The sequence below is a fragment of the Camelus bactrianus genome, chromosome X (assembly GCF_048773025.1).
Source record: "Camelus bactrianus isolate YW-2024 breed Bactrian camel chromosome X, ASM4877302v1, whole genome shotgun sequence".
In the NCBI taxonomy this organism is placed as follows: Eukaryota; Metazoa; Chordata; class Mammalia; order Artiodactyla; family Camelidae; genus Camelus; species Camelus bactrianus.
The window spans coordinates 62,591,871-62,612,297 of record NC_133575.1 but is presented as its reverse complement, the minus strand read 5'-3'; the positions used below and the strand labels follow the sequence as shown (position 1 = coordinate 62,612,297).

General features: G+C 34.6%; 1 protein-coding gene across 1 annotated transcript in view; it reads right to left on the bottom strand.

Annotated features, from left to right (window-relative positions):
* The window catches only part of ATP7A (ATPase copper transporting alpha), a 123,538-nt gene that overhangs the window by 68,173 nt on the left and 34,938 nt on the right, over positions 1–20,427 (bottom strand). The window contains exon 2 of the mRNA XM_010950594.3: positions 1,266–1,406. Coding sequence (XP_010948896.2) covers positions 1,266–1,385 — 120 coding nt within the window. The 5' untranslated portion in view covers positions 1,386–1,406. The remainder of the gene's footprint in view (positions 1–1,265; positions 1,407–20,427) is intronic.

The following is a 20,427-nucleotide window of genomic DNA, read 5'->3' as shown; positions in this document are numbered from 1 at the left end:
AGAGAATAAATTGGAGATGACAAGTCTGAGAACCATATGCAAATTAAAACGCATCTGTAGACACCGTAATACCAGAAAACAAAATGGCCCAGGAATCCTGGAAGTTGAGTTCTAGTTTTGCTTGGTATTAGGCAACTATGTAATTTAGCACAGGTCATTTCCTTATCTGGGCTTTAGTCTGCTGATCTGTAGAATGAGGGGATTAGACTATTTGAGTTCTGTCTAGGATCCCTCACAGCTTTAACATACTACGCCTATGCCGAAAAATGGGCACAGGAAACATTCAAATATATACATATATATATTTTTATTGACGTATAGTCAGTTACAATCAATTCTGTCAATTTCTGGTGTACAGCACAATGTCCGAGTCATGCATATACATACATATATTTGTTTTCGTATTTTTTCATTAAAGGTTATTACAAGATATTGAATATAGTTCCCTGTGCTATACAGAAGAAATTTGGTTTTTATCTATTTTTATATATAGTGGTTAACATTTGCAAATATATTTTTTACAGGATATGAGGAGACATGCTATCACTTTGTTCCCTTTGGGGTAGTCTTGTGCTGACTTTAGTACTTCTGGCTTTTGTGTTTAGAAGTTGTGAAACAAAGCTACTTAGCTCTTCTTGTTTATTTACAATAATTATATTAACAACTCATGTTCACTGCAGAAAAATAAGATTATACAGATAAATCACTCTTTTCACTAAGTAAGATTCTGAGATGAATTATAGCAGGACTGTGTTAAGATGGTCTAACAAAAGTCAATTTTATTTTTGCAATTAAAAATTGAAGTGAAAATGTTTAGAAAATTACTGTTCTACTTTATATGCATGTTCCTAGGGAAGGCTACATTATTACTAAACAATTGTCATGCTGTAAAAGAGAAAGAAATCCTACAACCCCTTCTCTGAGAACAAATATTTTAGTTCAGTATGAGATTAAGAGTAATAAAAAGTTTAGCAGCATCTATATATACTTATAAAATATAAACTGATAAATATACAACCATAATAATGTCAAGACTCCACTTTCAGATGTTTTTAAATGTTAAAAATATATAATTTCCAATTTTTTAATAAAAAGGTAAGTTAATAGCCCAAAAAAACCTTAATTTAGCTTCAGGGCCAGATGCCCAATAGTCTTTATGCCAAACATGTCAGTGTGTCTGCTTCTATCTCAGTGTTAGAAGTAATTGCCCAGAAGAATTCCAGTCAACAGCATTTGACTTTACTAATTTCCAAGGAGCAACTTACTTTAATGTGATGTACACCATTCAGTTTTACAATCTGCTGTTCAATGGTCCAAACACAGGAGCTGCATGTCATCCCCTCAACAGAGATGGTGACAGAATTCACACTCATACTTGGATCCATTTTGATTTCTTCTTTACATTCCTATTAAAAACAATGAACTCATTAATTTCAGCCATGGAAATAATCCTTCCTCAACTTTCCCACCTCCCCAACTGAAAATACACTACTAATAAAATATGCTCAGCATTCTTTTCTCTCATCTCATTTTACTCCCAACCTCAGGGCCTTGCATTAGCTATTCCCTTGGTTTAGGACTTTGTTCTCCCAAATACCTGCTTTGCTAACTTCCTCGTCTCTTTCAAGTCTTTATCCAAATCTAACTCTCCTAATGAGTCTTACACTGACCATGCTGTTTAATATTGCAGCCCATATCCCTTCGAAACACACATTCTCTGATTCCCCTTAACCTGTGCTCTATTTTTTTCATAGGATGTCTTATCATCTTCTAATATACTTCATAATTTACTTACTGTGTTTATTGCTTATTATCTGTCTTCCTGTGGTGGTTTTAAAATATGTTCACAAGTTCTTTACTATTCTTTCTTTCAAGAGATGGAATTTAACTTCTTTCCCTTTGAGTGTAACCTTGACTCAGTGATTTGCTTCCAACAAATAGAATACAGTGGAAGTGACAAGGTGTGATTTCCAAGACTGGCCATAAAGGGCACTGCAGGAGGGGGCAAAAAGTAATTGTGGCTTCCTCTTTGTCCTCTCTCTTGAATCACCCGATTTGGGGAAAGCCACCTGCCACATCATGAGGACACTCAGGCAGCCTCATGAAGAGGTTCTTGTGGTGAAAAATTGAGGCCTCCCATCAACAACCAGCAAAGACATGACGCCTCCTGCCAACAACCAGGTGAGTGAACTATCTTGGAAGCTGATCCTTCAGACTCAGTCAACCCTTTAGATGCCTGCAGCTCCAGCCGATATTTAAACTTAAAAACTCAAAAGAGACCTTGAGCCAGAACCACCCAGCTAAACCACCCCCAAATTCATGACCCACAGAAATTGTGACACAATAATGTTTGTTGTTTTAAGCCACTAAAAAATTTGGAATAATTTGTTACAATAATTAATATTACTTCCTACTAAAATGAAAATTCCATGAAGGCAGGAATCTTTTTTTTACTGGTATTAGTTTGAATCACTTGAAATTCCCGTTTTATTGAGATATAACTGACATACAACATTGTATTAGTTTTGGGTGTACAATATAATGATTTGATATATGTAGATATTGCAAAATAATCACCACTATAAGTTTAGTTAACATCCATCATCATGCATAGTTACAAATTTTTTCTTCTGATGATAACTTTTAAGATCTACTGTCTTAGCAACCTTCAAATTTACAATACAATATTGCTGACTAGTCACCATGCTGTACATTATATCCTCAGGACTTACTTATCTTATAACTGGAAGGTTATACCTTTTTAATCACCTTCATCCATTTCATTCACTCCCTAACCTCCACCTCTGGCAACCCATCAATCTGTTCTCTGTGTCTATGAGTTCATTTTGCTTTAGTCTTCATGTATAAGTGAGCACATACAGTTTGTCTTTCTCTGTCTGACTTATTTCACTTAGTATAATGCCCTCAAGGTTCATCGTGTTGTTGCAAGTGACGGAATTCCTTCACTTTTATGGCTTAATAATGTGTGTATATGTATATCACATTTTCTTTATTTATTCTTCTATTGATAGACACTTTAGTTGTTTGCATGTCTTGGCTATTGTAAATAATGCTGCTATGAACATAGGAATGCATATATCTTTGAGACAGTTATTTCATTTCCTTTGGATAAATATCCAGGAGTGGAATTGTTAGATCACATGGTAGTTCTATTTTTAATTTTTGGAAGACCCACCATACTGTTTTCCATATCCATTTTTAAAATACAAAAATCTTAGAAAAGCTGAAAGAACAATTCATCCCTAGGAGCATCATTCTCAATCTTCAATTTAACTAGCACTAATTATGCAACAACTATAATGTATAGTGTGATCTGATCTGAAATAGATTAATAATTATTAGTCTATTTTTGTTATTTACTTTCAAAGTTAGAGCTAAAGCTATTCCAAATACTAACAATTCAGTATGTCCACTGATTCTTCTTATGAAATTAGTATTAAATTATTACCTATTTTTACATAAAGAGACTTACAGTATCTATTCAATATAAAAGAATATGTTTTGTCTAATTTTTGTTTTTAATGATTTGAAACAGTCTTTATTAAAAGCCAAAAAATAATGATCTCTAATGAACCACACTGCCAAAGGTTTTCACATTATGGTATCTATGACTTACAATCTGTATGTAAAAATAAGCTGTCATTGCTCTGAGAACTGCATCTTCCGTCCTCTAATCAGAACAGCTGCTGCCAATAGGACAAAAATCTGAATCTTTGAATGAATGATAAGTGTAATAGAGAAGAATTAGTAAAACTGAATTAGTTTAGAGGACCTAGAGCTAGCTGCTCCAGCTCAAAAAGAAGTTCTCCATATTGCCTGAATTCTCCATTGCACAAAATTTTACAATTTAAAGATTATTATATTAATGAATATCTTCCTTTTTGTTTCCAAATTTTTATTATGAAAAATTTCAATCACACAAAAAAGCTGAGATAGTACAATGAACATCTAACTGTATATCCTCTGAATGAATTCAACAATTGTTAACATTTCTCTATATTTACTCTATTTTTTCTGTTATTGATAAATTTTGGAGATCATAATATTTCAGCATGCATTTCCAAAGAATAAGGACTCCTGTAAAACCACAATACTATTATCACAGCTAATAAAATTAATGATTGTATATCCTGTAATACAAATTCTCTAAATTTTCCCAAATGTTCTAAGAACATCCTTTACAGCTTGTATTTTTTCCAAATCAGGATCCAGGCAAGGTCCACATTTTCCATTTGGTTGTCTCTCTTCTGTTTCTTTTAATCTAGAACAGCCTCTCCCCCATATTTCTTCTCCCCCATGAAGTAACTTTTTAAAGAATCTAGATCAGTTATCTTAACAGACATTGTATCCTCTTTTTAAAATACAAACTCCTCTTTGATCATTTAAGGAGTTGATAGCTGGAACTACACCTCCTAATACCTAGGTAAGATCAGTTACTACAATAGAACAGAAGTCTAGATGAGACAGGAAAGGCAAGTAGCTGTGAGCAAAGGATCCTTGGGATATAGGGAACTCCCAGGCCTAGATGAAAGGTCCAAGGTGGGGTACTTAAGGCAAGCGTGAAAGCATTAGGGGCTAGGGAAAGGGTCACTGTGAAGTGGTAATGGTAAGGTAAAGGTATGAAAAGGTAAGTGGAATAATGTCTAAAACAAACAGACCCTATCAAAATTTTGCTTACCGTTAGTCCTGTACCTAAAAAAGAAGATGCTTCCTCTTTCCTCTTGTAGCACATGGCTGTCTGTCTCTGGGTCAGAACACTCAGACTTAGTACCTATATGGCTCAGAAATGTTATGGGTCAAAATGGGGCTTTTGAGGGGTGATCTAGGTACAATCCCAAAACTGACTAAATAGTTTTATAAGAAACTGTCAAAAAAAAAAAAAAGAAACTGTCAAGTTCAAAAAACAGAATTGGTAACAAACTTTTGGAATACAATACACTCAGCAGATGAAAGATAGTTTACCTGGTTAGTTAGGAATGTAAAATCAAAATACAGTTTTATTATGGGGTACGCCCCAGACCAAAGTATTAGAACATCTCTCAGGGTTACTGAGGAACTGAGAGAGACTAGTTAAGCAGAAAGGCACTTTTAAAGTGACTGGATAATTCACCCTGGAAATATATATTGGGGAGGAAAGAAATGAAATGAAACGAATGAAAATTACATTAATACAGCCACTTTTCCCACTCCATCCTAATTTAAGCATGTGAAATCTTCTATGAATAATATGTATTTTCTCTGTCTTCAAAACTCACCTGCATTTTTTTCTTCAAAATAGTACTTAAATTGGACCTTAGACTCAACTGAAACCTCAGGGGACTTTGATCTTCCTGTACTACTCTATTATACACACACACGTAACTTTAATTGATTTTGTAATATATGTTACATCCATCTTTTGAATTTTAAATGTCTCAAAGATAGGTACAAAGTCAGGAACATCTTTTGTAACCTTTCATTACATTTTTTCAAAATGACTCAGAAAACAGTGTAAGCATAAACAATTTCATATAGTGTAGGCCTATGAGAGATGACAATATCAAAGAAACACATCTGGCATGCAGCTTTTAGTAATGAGGCAACTCTGAGAAAAAGAGCATTCAACAACATTGAGGGAAATGAGTTCTAGTTATTAAAGTATTTTGAACCATTCCCTAGACACAGATGCTAATCATCATCAGTAATAATATTTTCTATGACGAAGAACAGTATTATGACTAGATCATCATCTCTGGTTTGGAAAGAGAAATTGCAAAAGTTGAGTACAAACAAACAAGACACATATGAAGTCTGATTGCTCAAAACCACTTCTTAAAGCTGATCACAGAAGCTCAAACATTATTTTTAAATCCCCCTAAAATAATTAGTCCTCAAAATTTGAGAAAGGTTTCTGAATTCTTAATAAATTTCATGGTAAAACTTATTTATTTTTTTGGACATAGTTCTACTTGGATAATTTTTATCACTACAGTAATCAAGGAAATGCAAATTAAAACCACAATGAACATCATTTACACTCATCAGGTAGACCAATATTTCAAAATCTGACACTACCAAGAGTGAGAGAATATGGAGCAACAGGATTTCTCCTATTCAGCTGGTGAGAGTGTAATCAGTACAACCATTATGGAACTGCTTGGCAATACCTGGTAGAGTTAAAGACACGCATATATTAGAACTCAACATTTTAACTCCTACGCATACTACCCTAGAGAAAGTCTCACATGTGTACAAGGAAACATGAATAAGAATGTTTATTGCAAAGTGTTCCTTACAGTTAAAACTTTGGGGGGTGGGGAGGGTATAGCTCAGTGGTAGAGAGCATGACTATCATGCACAAGGTCCTGGGTACAATCCCCAGTACCTCCATTAAAAATAAATAAAAACCTGGATGCTCCTGGAGAATGTCATTCTAAGTGAAGTAAGCCAGCAAGAGAAAGAAAAATACCATATGAGATCGCTCATATGTGGAATCTAAAAAAAAAAACAAACAAAGCATAAATACAAAACAGAAACAGACTCAGAGACATAGAATACAAACTTGTGGTTGCCAAGGGGGCGGAGGGTGGGAAGGGATAGACAGGATTTCAAAATTGTAGAATAGACAAACAAGATTATACTGTATAGCACAGGGAAATATACACAAGATCTTATGGTAGAGCACAGAGAAAAAAATGTGACAATGAATATATATATGTTCACGTATAACTGAAAAATTGTGCTCTACACTGGAATTTGACACAACATTGTAAAATGATTATAAATCAATAAAAAATGTTATTTTGTTAAAATAAATAAATAAATAAAAACCTAATTACCCCCGAAAAGAAACTTTGGAAATAAGCTAGTCTGTCAAGCAGAAAATGGAAAAATAGGTGATGGTATATATATGATGGATCATGACTCAGTAGCTAACATGAATGAACTAAAATAGTGGTTCTCACTGGGAGGAGGTGAGATTTCACCACCAAAGGGACATATGACAATATCTGGAGACATTTTTGGTTATCATAACCTGGGGTGAGGAGGGAGTGCTACTGGTATCTTGTGGGTACAGGCCAGGGATATCGCTAAATAGCCTATAGCCTACAATGGACAAGAAAGCTTCTCACAACAAAGAATTATCTGGCCCTAAACATCAACAGAACAGAGGTCGAGAAACACCAAACTAGAGCTACAAGTAGCAACATGGATAAATCTCATAAACATAGTTTAGGAAATAAAAAGTTTCAGAAAGATACAAAAGTCTAAAAATGTAAAGCAATATCATACATTGGTTTTGTATGCACATATATATATATATAGTAGTGTTAGTTAAAACACAAAAATATGCATGAGAATAATAAACTCAAATTCAGGCGTTTGAGGAGGGAAGAAGGGATTGATTGGAATACAAAGGGGAACTTCACTTATATATGTAATGTTCAACTTCTTAGGCTGAGTAGTTGATACACACATGCTATATAGGGTTCCCTGTGCTCTATGTAGGCCTCAGTTATTTGATTTTAAGAATTTTTAAAAGGAAAATAAATGAATGGACCTGGAGGACATTATGCTAAGTGAAATAAGCCAGACACAGACAAAAAAAGACAAAAAATACATGATCTCACTTATATGCAGAATCTAAAAAAGTTAAACTCTTAGAAGCAGAGACTAGAATGGTAGTTACCAGGGGCCAGGGAATCGGGAAAATGGGGAAATGTTGCTCAACAGGCACAAGGTTTCAGTTATACAGGGTGAATAAACTCTGGAGATCTAATGTACAGCACAACGGCTATAGTGAATAATACTGTATTGTACACTTAAAACTTGCGAAAAGAGATCTTAGATGTTCTCAACAACCAAAAATGGTTAACTATATGAGGTGATGGATATGGTAATGAGTTTTATTGCAGTAATCATATCACTATGTATACATATATCAAGATATCACACTTTACACCTTAAATATATACAACTTCTATTTGTCAATTATACCTCAGTAAAGCTGGAGGAAAAAAGATTTTTAAAAAACCTAGCCCATTTTAGGGGGAAATAAAGAAGAAAAAAATATGAGGAATATGTAGCAGTTAAGAGAAAAGTTACCAAAACTGAAATAATTCAATAAGTGAGACCAATGCTAAACTCAAACATATAAACAGCCAAAAACCACCTAGTATATAACAACAGGGCTATAAAACACCCCTGTTTTGTTAGACAAATTGGTGATTTCTAGCTATGCAAACAACATTCAACTAGTTGCCTTCGGGGTTTGTGTGTGTGTGTGTGTGTGTGTGTGTGTGTATAAAATATTTCCAAATCAATTTATTTAAAAATTTTTTAAATTATTTTTAGTTTTTTAACTTAATTTTTTTCTGCCCATTTTATTTAAAATCTACCACCTCTAAATTGAAAACAAAAGGGGTAAACATTAGCTTCTCTATTATTTTATATGAAGCATCTTTTTTTAAAATTGTGTGAGCCTTTAAAATGAAGATTGATCTTATTCCTTAATTTGTTTTCAAAATATTGAGTGTCGAATCTCTTTCATCAGACAACTGTCATTATACAAACAGAGGACTAAGATTCCAGATGAAACAGCTGGAGTAGACAAGTGTATGTTTCAAAGCATAACTGTTCTTTTCATTTGACCGTTCCTGAAAGATTGGGAGTCAATACTTAAGATATATTAGTAAGGTCAAAAAAGAACAGAATAATCAAATTAGGAAAAGGCAATGTGCTTTGCCAGTCATTTTTTGTGACTCCTGGACTAATCATCACCTCTTTACAAAAAAGTTGTCCTTGTAATAACAACACAGATATTTCAGATTCCGACAGCACTGCACAGTTGACAAAACTTTCATACACATCAATTTCACAAGAATCCTGCAGTATAAGTAACGCAGTAGCCTCCTTTTAAAATTAAGGAAGCTAACACTCAGACTTATCCCTGCTCATACGCCAAGTCAAGCTGGAGTCTAGAGCTAACAATAGCTTCGAAGGGATTAACTTAATAGGGCAATGTTTGCAAAAGGTATAAAGTAAAACCAGCCAAAGATGGAGGTAGGGTGAGGAAAATGCTCAAAACATATCGTTACCCTGCAGTGAACACAAGGTAAGGGGACAAGTTATTCAGAAACTAGAAAATAGACCTCAAGTTATTACTAGGTGCCTTTCCACCAGGGGCTGAACATTTGCTGTCTTGTCAATTCAATAACAGACCAGAGGAAAAACATGTTTTTAGTATGCGTGAAACTTTTGCCTCAGACAAGGCCATTTTTATTTCCGGAAAGTAGAAGGAAGTAGGATTCAACTATTTGACATTAAAACTTGTCAGTTACTTTTCAACCATATATATTATGGGTTAAATATGGCCGTGCAGTAGTCTTAGATCTAAGACTGTTTGTTGTTGGGATGCTTTTTCCCCCATCAAAACAGTCATCAGATTCAAGCTTGTCAGATAACAATCTGTAGGTAAATTATGGACCACTTGTAATGCTATAGCTCTCTTCATAAGAAAAAGTCCATCTTACAAAATCAGTTCTAAGACAAAATAGTGCCCCAAACCACTGACGAAAAAACATTAAATGCCTGTGAAAACCAAAAACAACTGTCAGTAGTTAACCACTACACAAAGTTGAAAGAACACTTATTTTATATTTGTTATAACTGATTAAGAACTATGAAATAAATGATAAAATTTTGAACAGACTGAAAATGACAACTCAGTTTGACCAAGCTTTTCAAGTATGTCATTTATTTTACAAAAGCCATCACTAAAAAGGATAATGATGCTAATCACTCTATCAGACATTAAAATGTCTTTAAAAGTTTTACTTTTTGTAAATTGGTTTATAACATTATGTAAGTTTCATGTGTACAATATCATATTTTGACTTCTTTAAAAAGTCTTGTACTAACGTCAAAATAGACAGATCCTTTGTAATGGAACAGAGAGTCCCAGAAACCAACATTTGTGTATATATAAGAATTTAATTTATAAAAAGGGAAGAATTTTAAATAAATGGGGAAATCAATAACTGGTGTTCACATAATGTGCTAACCATGTGAGGCAAACACGTTTAGATCCCATCTTACAGCAAAATTCTAAACGAGTTAGACTGAAATGTGAAAAAAAGGTTTTTAATGCTACAAAGATATAAAAGTGGGTAATAATTAACACCAACAGCAACAACAAAACTTGGGGTGAGGAAGCCCTTTATAAGCCTAAGCCAAAGCAGAATCCATAAAGAAAAAGATTTTTAATTTAATTTATATGACTTTTCAAAATGTCACGTGGCAAAAAAAAAAAACCCCACCCTGTAAGCAAATTACAAAAACATCTATGCATGGAGTTTCTTTTTGAAGTGATGAAATTTTCTGGAATTAGACAGAAGTAATGGTTGCACAAGTCTGTGAATACAGTAAAAACCACTGAATTACACACATAAAGTTATAATGAATTTTATGACATGTAAACTATATCTTGAAAAAGCCTGTATGTGTAATATGTATGTCAGACAATTGACAAAATAAGAAATCCAAAATTCAAATAAACATCTGAAAATTTACATTTAAAATTATAAATTAAAATGATTAAGATACAATGTTTTCCACCTACTAGATTAGTAAAATGTGTCTATTACCACATAATTTAAAACAACAAAATAGGAAACAACCTAATTTTTTTTACAGTAGGGCCTTGCTTAAATAAACTCTACATATCCACACTATTACTGATAGTTGTCCTTTCTGGCTACCCAGCATCCAAACACACAACCTAGGTTGAGGAAATTTCCTCCTGTCAGTGAGTGTCTTGGTAACAGGCAGTAGGACTCTACCCTACTATTGAAGCCAAAGTGGAGGGGGAGATACTTCCTTTCTCTTAATCCTTGAAACTGAGATGCTGCTAAGTGATTCTAGACCTGTCTGAGCAGATACTTCTGCCCAGGGTTTTGAATTCTGAGGAAGTGACACAAATAGTCAGTGACAGTTAAAGAGAATTCCTGACTGTTGCAGCAGCAGAGTCAAGATGCCAGCAGTGGTGGTGGCAAAAAGTCCTGAGAAAGTCAGTGTCACTGGAGAGGTCTTCACCAGACTGTTTGTGGGGGTGTGAACTTAACCTGTTTTAGCCTCCCTGGATTCTTGCCCATTTTTCCAAGCATGGTTGACTATCTTTCCTGTTGACTCTATAAACAATCTTAATAGCCTACCAATAAATTCCTTGTCTGGTTAAGTGAGTCAGAACTGCTTTATGCTGTTCACAAGCAAAAACGCACATAGTACATGTATAATAAATACCATGTGGCCATTAAAAATGATGATGTAGATCTCCATTTACAGACAGGAAAAATGTTCAGGATACATTTAGTAAGAAAAAGCAAATTTTCACTGTGCAAAAAGTTCTCTTAACCAACCTCCAATGGATTAACTGATGGTTTCTACTCTATTACTAAACTATTCAGATGCCCACAGCATGCTTAAGTGCACTCCTTGTTCCACCAGTAGTGTTGGCATACTTACTTTCAGCTGTGTTTGCTCCCAAGCCTGTTTATGCCGACTGAAATTCTTATAATCATGTGATTTAGTTAAATATTAGGTAAACTGATGAAATATAAGTATAAAAGAGAATTATTCTTTCTATGAAAACAGAAGTCAATGCTTTAGAAAAGTCAATAAAGGTGAGCAATAAAGTGCTGAAAAATAGCTGTACATTAAGCAACTTTAACAGAATGTGGGGTGAGAAATCATAAAAAATCTAGAAACATTATGTTCTCTACTTTCATGAAAGCAAACTAGAAATTGGAATTCTGGAAATCTGGAATGAAACAGTATGGATGTGCTTTATACAAGAAAGAAAAGGAGGGATTTCAAAGGACCCACATGCAAGGAAAAAGCCTTGGCCCTACATGAAATATTGAGGAACAAATGAATATATGCTCTAGGTCTTTACAAAGTGAATAGGCTACATATACACAGTTATTATGGTTCCATTCTTCAACCGACCAACCACTAGATAGTTTAGGAGAGTTTCCACCATGTTTCCATTTTCTATAAGGAAGATTCTGGAATATATCACAGAACAAAGAGTAAAAAACATCTGATTCCACTTTGTTTTAAAGGGCCCTAGTAATTTACATTTTCAACCTTGACTAAAACCTGTCATAAACCAACAATTATAAACAGTTGAATAAAAGGTAGGATTGAGAATGTGTATCCCTAGCAAGGACATTGCTAACATTTAGACTTCGAAGAATTTTCTTCCCATCACTGAATTTCCTGCTTGCCCTATAAAGCCATGAAATGCAACGGCCTATTATGTTGCCTATGTCCAATACTTTATGCCATTTTTTTCACCTGGAACATTATGTTATTTTCTAAAGTCGTTTCCATTCAGAACCCTCAGTGGAAGTTAGAGACAATTTTCCTCATACACAATTTTATATGACATTTCTTCTTCCTCTAAAAGTATTTATGAACTTAGTAAAATCACTATTTCCTGAGAAAGGCAGACACTTTAAAAGTTTGTGTGTTTGTGTGCACATGGTAAAATACATATAACACAAAATTTATCATTTTAACTAATTTTTCAATTGAAGTAAAGTTGACTCACAATATTATATTAGTTTCAGCTATAAAACATAGTAATTTCGTGTTTTCATAGAATACATCCCATAAGTAATTGTCATAAAATATTGACTATGTTCCTTTTGCTGTACATTACATACTTGTAACTTATTTATTTTATACCTAGTAGTTTGTACCTCTTAATCCCCTCTGGCTATTTTGCCCCTCTTCCCATCCTTCTCCCTTCTGGTAACCACTAGTTTGTTGTCTATACCTGTGTGTCTGTTTCTGTTCTCTTCTATTTGTTCATGTGTTTTATTTTTAGGATTCCACATGTAAGTGAAAATGTACAATATTTATCTTTGTCTGAGTTATTCCAATAAGCACAATATCCTCTAGGTCCATCCATGTTGCAAATGGCAAAATTTCATTCTTTTTATGCTTGAGTAATATTCCACTTTGTATGTATACCACAACTTCTTTATCCATTCATCTGTTGATGGACACTTAGGTTGCTTCAATATAGTAGCTACTGTAAACAATGCTGCTATGAACATCGCTGTGCATGTATCTTTTAGAATTACTGTTTTATTTCTTTCTGGATATATACCCAAAAGTGGAATTGCTGGATCATATGGTAGTACTATTTTTACTATTTTAAGGAAACTTTATATTGTTTTCCATACTGGCTGTACAATTTTACATTCCCATCAGCAATGCATGAGGGTTTCCTTTTCTCCACATCCTCACCAATACTTGTTATTTCTTGTCTTTTTGATGATAGCCATTCTGACAGGTGTGAAGGGATACTTCATTGTGGGTTTTTTTTTTTTTTTTTTGCATTTCCCTGATGGTTAGTGATGTTGAGCATCTTTTCATCTGTCTGTTGGCCATCTGTATGTCTTCTTTGGGAAATATGCCTATTCAAGCCCTCTGCACATTTTTAATCAAATTTTTAAAATACTGAGTTGTATGAATTATTTATATATTTTGGATTTAACCCCTTAGCAGACATATTGTTAACAAATGTCTTCTCCCATTCAAGGTTGTCTTTATATTTTGTTGATGATATCCTTCACTGTGTAAAAGCTTTCAAGTTTCATTAGCTCCCATTTTTAAAGTTTTGTTTTTGTTTCCCTTGCCTGAGAGAAGACAGATACAAAAAATATTCTTAAGACCAGTGTAAAAGAGCAAACTGCCTATGCTTTCTTCTAGGAGTTTTATAGTTTCAGATCTTACATTAGCTCTTTAATCCATTTTGAGTTTATTTTTTGTGTATGGTGTGTGAAAATGTTCTAGATTCATTATTTTACATGTAACTGTCAAGCTTTCCCAATACCACTTATTTTTTAAAAAGACTTTATTGTTTTAGAGCAGTTTCAGGTTCACAACAGAATTGAGCAGAAAATACAGAGTTCCCAAATAGCCCTCCCCACCCACACATATATACACCCCTGCCCTCAAAATCCCTCATCAGTGTGGCATATTTGGTACAACTGATGAACCAACATGGACATGTTATTATCAACCAAAGTCCATAGTTTACATTAGGGTTCACTCTTGATGTTGTACATTCTATGGGTTTTGACAAATGCATAATGACATGTAGCCACCACTATAGTATCATACAGAATAGTTTCATTGTCCTAAAAATCCCTCGTGCTTCATCTATTAATTCCTCCCTCCATCCCTTTCCCCAAACCCCTGGAAACCACAATCTTTTTATTGTTTCTGTAGCTGTGCCATTTCCAGAATGTCATTTGGTTGGAATCATACAGTTTGTAGCCTTTTCAGACTGGCTTCCTTCATTTAGTAATATGCCTTTTAAGTTTCTTCCATGTCTTTCATGGCTTGATAGCTCATTGCTTTTTTTTTTTTACTGCACCTATATTTTTAAATTTACATATATGTACTATTCGTTGTTTCTAACAACGATTAGAGCTTTAGCTTTTTAAATGTACATAGTTATCAAAGGAATAAAGCCAACCACAAAATAAAAATTCATTCAAAAAGATACATACACCCTGCTATTAACAGCAACATTACTTATAATTGCCAAGATATGGAAGCATCCGAATTGCATATCAATAGCTGAACAGATAATGAAGATGCAGTATATATAGATATAAATATAGATATAGATATAGATATAGATATAGATATAGATATAGATACACACACACACACACACACATATATATAATGGAATACAACCCACTCGTAAGAAAGAAGGATATTTTGCTCTTTGTGGCTCTTTGTTCACTTTTTTTTTTCACTTCAAAAACCAGAATTTTATAACTGGCAGAGACATTTCCATTACATCAAAAACAACAAAATACCTAGAAATAAACCTAACTAAGGAGGTTACCTATACTCTGAAAACCGAAATGACAAAAAGAAATGGAAAGATTTCTTATGCTCTTGGATTGGAAGAATCAACACTATCAAAATGGCCACACTACCCAAAGCAGTCCACAGATCCAACACAATCCCCATCAAAATATTTACAACATTTTTCACAGAACTAGAACAAACAATTCCAAAATTTATAAGGAACCACAAAAGACCCTGAACAGCCAAAGCAATCTTTTGTAGGTCTTTTTTTTCTCTTTCTTCTTTTTGTTCTCTTTTCTTATGGTTTGATGACTAGAGAAGGTCCTTTAATATTTGTTGTAAAGCTGGTTTCGTGGTTCTGAAATCTTGTAGCTTTTGTTTATCTGTGAAGCTTTTGATTTCTCCATCAAGTCTGAATGAGAGCCTTGCTGGATAGAGTATTCTTGGTTGTAAGTTTCCCCCTTGCATCACTTTTAATATGTTGTGCCACTCCCTTCTGGCCTGTAGAGTTTCTGCTGAAAAATCAGCTGATAACCTTATGGGAGTTCCCTTGTATGTTATTTGTTGCTTTCCTCTTGCTTATTTTAATAATTTCTCCTTGTCCTTAATTGTTGTCAGTTTGATTACTATGTGCCTTGGTGTGTTCCTCTTTGTGTTGATCCTGTGTGGTACTCTCTGTGCTTCCTGGACTTGGGTGACTGTTTCCTTTCCCAAGTTGGGGAAGTTTACAGTGATCATCTTTCCAAATACTTTCTCAAGTCCTTTCTCTCTCTCTTCTCTTTCCTGGACCCCTATAATGTGAACATTAATGCACTTCATGTTGTCCCAGAGTTCTCTTAAGCTATCCTCATTTCTTTTCATTCTTTTTTCTTTTTTCTGTTCTGCAGTAGTGATTTCCACTAATCTGTCTTCCAGCTCACTGATCAGTTCTTCTACCTCATTTAGCCTATTCTTGGTTCCTTCTAGTGTATTGGTCATTTCAGTGATTTTATTCTTCAACTCTGTTAGAGTATTCTTTATATTTTCCAACTCTTTGCTAAAAACTTCACTCTGTGCATCTATATTCCTCTTGAGTTCTCTGAACATCTTGGCCATCATTACTTTAAACTCTTTCTCAGATAAACTGTCTATCTCCTCATCACTTATCTCTTCTTCTGGGATTTTATCTTGTGCCTTGGCCTGGGAGATATTCCTTTTACACCTCATATCGTCTATCTTTCTATGTGTTTGTGGATTCCTTCCACAGGCTTTGGGATTGTTGTTTTCTTATTTCTAGTATCTGCCCCTGGTGGATGAGGCTAGACTAGAGGCTTATGCAGGTTTCCTGGCAGGAGGAACCAGTGCCTGCCCACTGCTGGGTGAAGCTTGGTCCTGGACCTCTGGTGGGTAGGGCTGTGTCTAGAGACCTTTGTGGCTTTGGAAGTCTGATGATGGGTGTGGCTGTGTTCCCACCCTGTATGTTGTTTGCCCTGAGGCTTCCCTACAGGCTCTTGGGTGGGGCTCAGTCTTGGTGCTAATGATCCAATCAAGATGTCAGCCTCCAGGAAAGCTCATTTAGATTAACATTCCTGGCATGTTTGCCATCAGCTTTTATGTCCCCTGGGTGAGCCGCAGCCGTCCCCTACAGCCCCAGGAGATCCTCCAAATCCAGCAGGCAGGTCTGGCCCAGGTTCCTATGAAATCACTGTCTCTGCCCTCAGACCTGGTGCTCATGAGTTTCTGTGTATACTTCCAAGTGAATGGAGTCTCCATTTCCTCCAGTTCCATGAGGCTCCCAGAGCCAAGCCCCACTGGCCTTCAAAACCAGATGTCCTGGGGTCTCCTTCTCTTCCCAGTGCCAGAACCAGAGCTGGGGAGCCTGACACGCGGCTTAGAGCTCTCACTCCTGTGGGAGGGCCTCTGCGACTTAACACATCTTCAGCTTGTGGGTCACCCACTCAAGGGGTATGGGGCCCAATTATATCATGAGCACACCCCTCCTACCATCCTGCTGTGGTTTCCTCTTTATGATTCCCATTGCAGAAGATCTTTTTTGGTAGGTTCCAGTCTTTTTTCAATGGTTGTTTATCATTCAGTTGTTGTTTCATTGTAGTTGTGAGGAGAGGCAAGCTTGTGGTCCTACCACTCCACCACCTCCCAATACCACTTATTGAAGATACCACTTTTTCCCCATTATATATTCTTGCCTCCTTCGTCATAGATTAAATGACCATATGAGTGTGGGTTTATTTCTGGGCTCTCTATTCTGTTCCATTGATCAATGTGTCTACTTTTGTGCCAGTACTATACTGTTTTGATTACTGTAGCTTTGTAATATAGTCTGAAGTTAGGGAGTATGGTACCTCCAGCTTTATTCTTGGTTTCCTGGATCTTTTCTACTGTTTCTTTGGTCTTTATTTCTGCTTTGATCTTAATAGTTTGCTTCCTTTTCCTGACTTTGAGCTGGATTTGTTCTTCTTTTTTATAATTCCTTTAGAGTTGGAGGGCTGGAGACAGGTATGAGCCAGGGACATTTTAACCGTTTTAAGTGTACAGTTTAGTAGAATTAAGTATATTCACACTCTTGTGCAACAATCCATCTCCAGACCTTGCTCATCTTCCTAAACTGAAACTGTGCCCATTAAACAATAATTACCCATTTCCCCTCTCCCCAGCCCCTGGTAACCACCATTCTACTTTCTCAGTCTATGAATCTGACTACTCTAGGTTCCTCATATAAGGAGAGTCATATACTGTTTGTCCTTGTTTGTCTGTCTTATTTCACTTGCAGAATATCTTAAAGGTTTACTCATGTCAGAATGTTATTCCTTTTTAATGCTAAATAACATTGTTTTTACATATATATATAGTAAATTGTTTTATATATATATAAATTGTTTTATATTTATATATATGTGTGTGTGTGTGTGTGTGTGTATTTGGGCTATTGTGAATAATACTGCTATAAACACTGTTATACAAATATCTGTTCAAATCCCTGCTTTTAATTCTTTTGGGTATATACTCAGACTTGGAATTGCTGGATCATTTGGTAATTCTAAGTTTAATATTTTTTAGGAATCACCATAATGTTTTCCACATCACCTGTACCACTTTTCATTCCTATCAGCAATGCACAAGGTTTCTATTTCTCTACACCCTTGCCTTGTTATTATTTTCTGTTTTTTTAATAGTAGCTATCCTAATGGGTATGAGTGGTAACACACTTTTTTACATCTCAGAAATTTCAGTGAAGAATGGAGAATTAAAGCTAAAATATGAGATAGACGGAAAGCCATAACCTTTCATTATTAGCCCTTTCATTGTTATTTTATTTCATTTACAATGCATTCTTAACAATTTTCTCAATAATTTCCCCCATATTCTGATTTTTTGGCAAGAACTGGTTATAACACATATTTTAAATGTGAAACATTATGCTGTCAGCTCTATTTTATGATTAGTTTTATAGGTAAGTACAAAAACTTGGAATGAGTTCAAAGGGATCAGGATAAAAAGATGTAACAACTGGTCACTAGTAAGTGTTCTTGGTTCATAATGTGCTTATTTTTAGAGTGGATATAAAAAATGGAAATATGAATCTCATTTATATCAATTCTTCAGAAACCTAGCTTTCATATTTAAACACATTTCTCCAAATTTTTTCCTAAAGCTAGTAAGAGTATATATACTAAAGGGGTAGAGTATACTAAAGGGTACAATATTGTACTTTGAGCACTGTAAATTAATAGCCAAAGAATAATGAAACAATACTAACCACAATTACTACAACAAAGTAGACTGATCAGTAAAGATGATGTGGGCAATAACTAGAATCTAGTAACATATTACTCTATCACCCTGAACAATTTGTTTGTTATATCTACTTTGGAAAGGAATACCAGAGGGACTGAACCCTATCATTAAAAATTACTTAATCAAATACTTGTCCTCAACCCTCATAAGCATTTATATAAATGTCTCCCACACAAGAATGAAATAACTTGTAATACATTTAGGACCAATGAAACTGCATGAAATCTCAGAAAATTTAAGTAGGAAATTATGCCTATTTTAAACCAGGCAAATGTATATAAACAGTACCTAGCACTAGTTACTGCTGTATGTGTCACTTATAGGTATATAATAAGTACTATTACTATACAATAAAAAGTCAGAGATTAATGACATGAGCCAAAATCACATATACATACTTAGTCAAACACTGACCCAAAGATAATCACTTTTTTGTGTCTTCATAGGGACTCCAACTAGTGGGAGACAAGGCTACAGTATAAACATATGCCTGTACTTTTCTCCCTCTTACTTAAATGAAAATCATCTATTTCAAATATTCCAAATATGAACTGAGAAGAAAACCAGATTGGGAGAAGAAACACCCAAAGAGAGAAAGAGACACCCAAAGCAGCTGTTCAAGAATTTTTTTGTTGTTGGGCGGAAGATCAGTTGACAGGATAGACAGACAAACCAACTCAATCCTCCTATAAGATAAGAAAGCTGAAAAGAGGAAAGTGATTTCTTCTTGGTCAGAAGACCAAAAACGGTTGGAAACTACTAACTCTCTGAGATATTTTCCACAAACTCTTTACTCTTTCCCTGACTGCAAAATGAAAACTCAAAGGAGTAAGTCCACCTTAACTCAGTGATCAATATTAGCATCACTAATAGTGAAATGACCAGGCATTCTATGCCTCTTACGTACCGCCTCTGAAGTATTCTCATCAAAAATCTTTAACTTGTATCTAATAAACCCATGAGAGGTAAATTCCAATGTACAGGAAATAACAGGGAATAAAGGATGATGTTAAATGACAACACAAAGAAATAATCAGAAAAATCCAGATGTGACAAGAGCAGCAGTGTCCAACAGAAATTTTTGCAATGCTGGAAATGTTCTATATCTATGCTGATCGATAAAGTAGCCACTAGCCACATGTGGCAATTGAGCACCTGTAATTTTCCTAGTCAAAAAATGAGACATGCTACAGGAGAAAATATATATACTGGATTTCAAAGACCTAGTAGGCAAAAAGAATGCAAACTATCTCAATGAGTGTATATTGATTAGATACTGAAATAATGATAACTTGTATATATTAAGTTAAATATATTAGTAAAATTAATTTCCCATTTCCTTTCTTATTGTGGCTATTAAAATATTTTATTTTATTTTTTGTCTATACTATAATTATGAACCTATTTCTCCTTTTAGTTTTGTCCATTTTTGTCTGATATATTTTTAGGCCATGCCATTAGCTTCATAAAAAGGAATATTATGTCTACCTGTTAAATTAATCTTTTTATCATTATAAAGTATTCTCCTTCTCTCCAGTAGTATGGCCATACCAGTTATTTTTGGAAGTATTTGCATAAAATATTTTTCATACTTTTATTTTCAACCTTTCTATGAATGACACATAGTTGTATGTTATATCTTTGAATATCATTTAATTTTTTTGCATTCTTTTTTACTGAAGTATAGTCAGTTTACAATGTTGTGTCAATTCTGGTATACAGCATAATGTT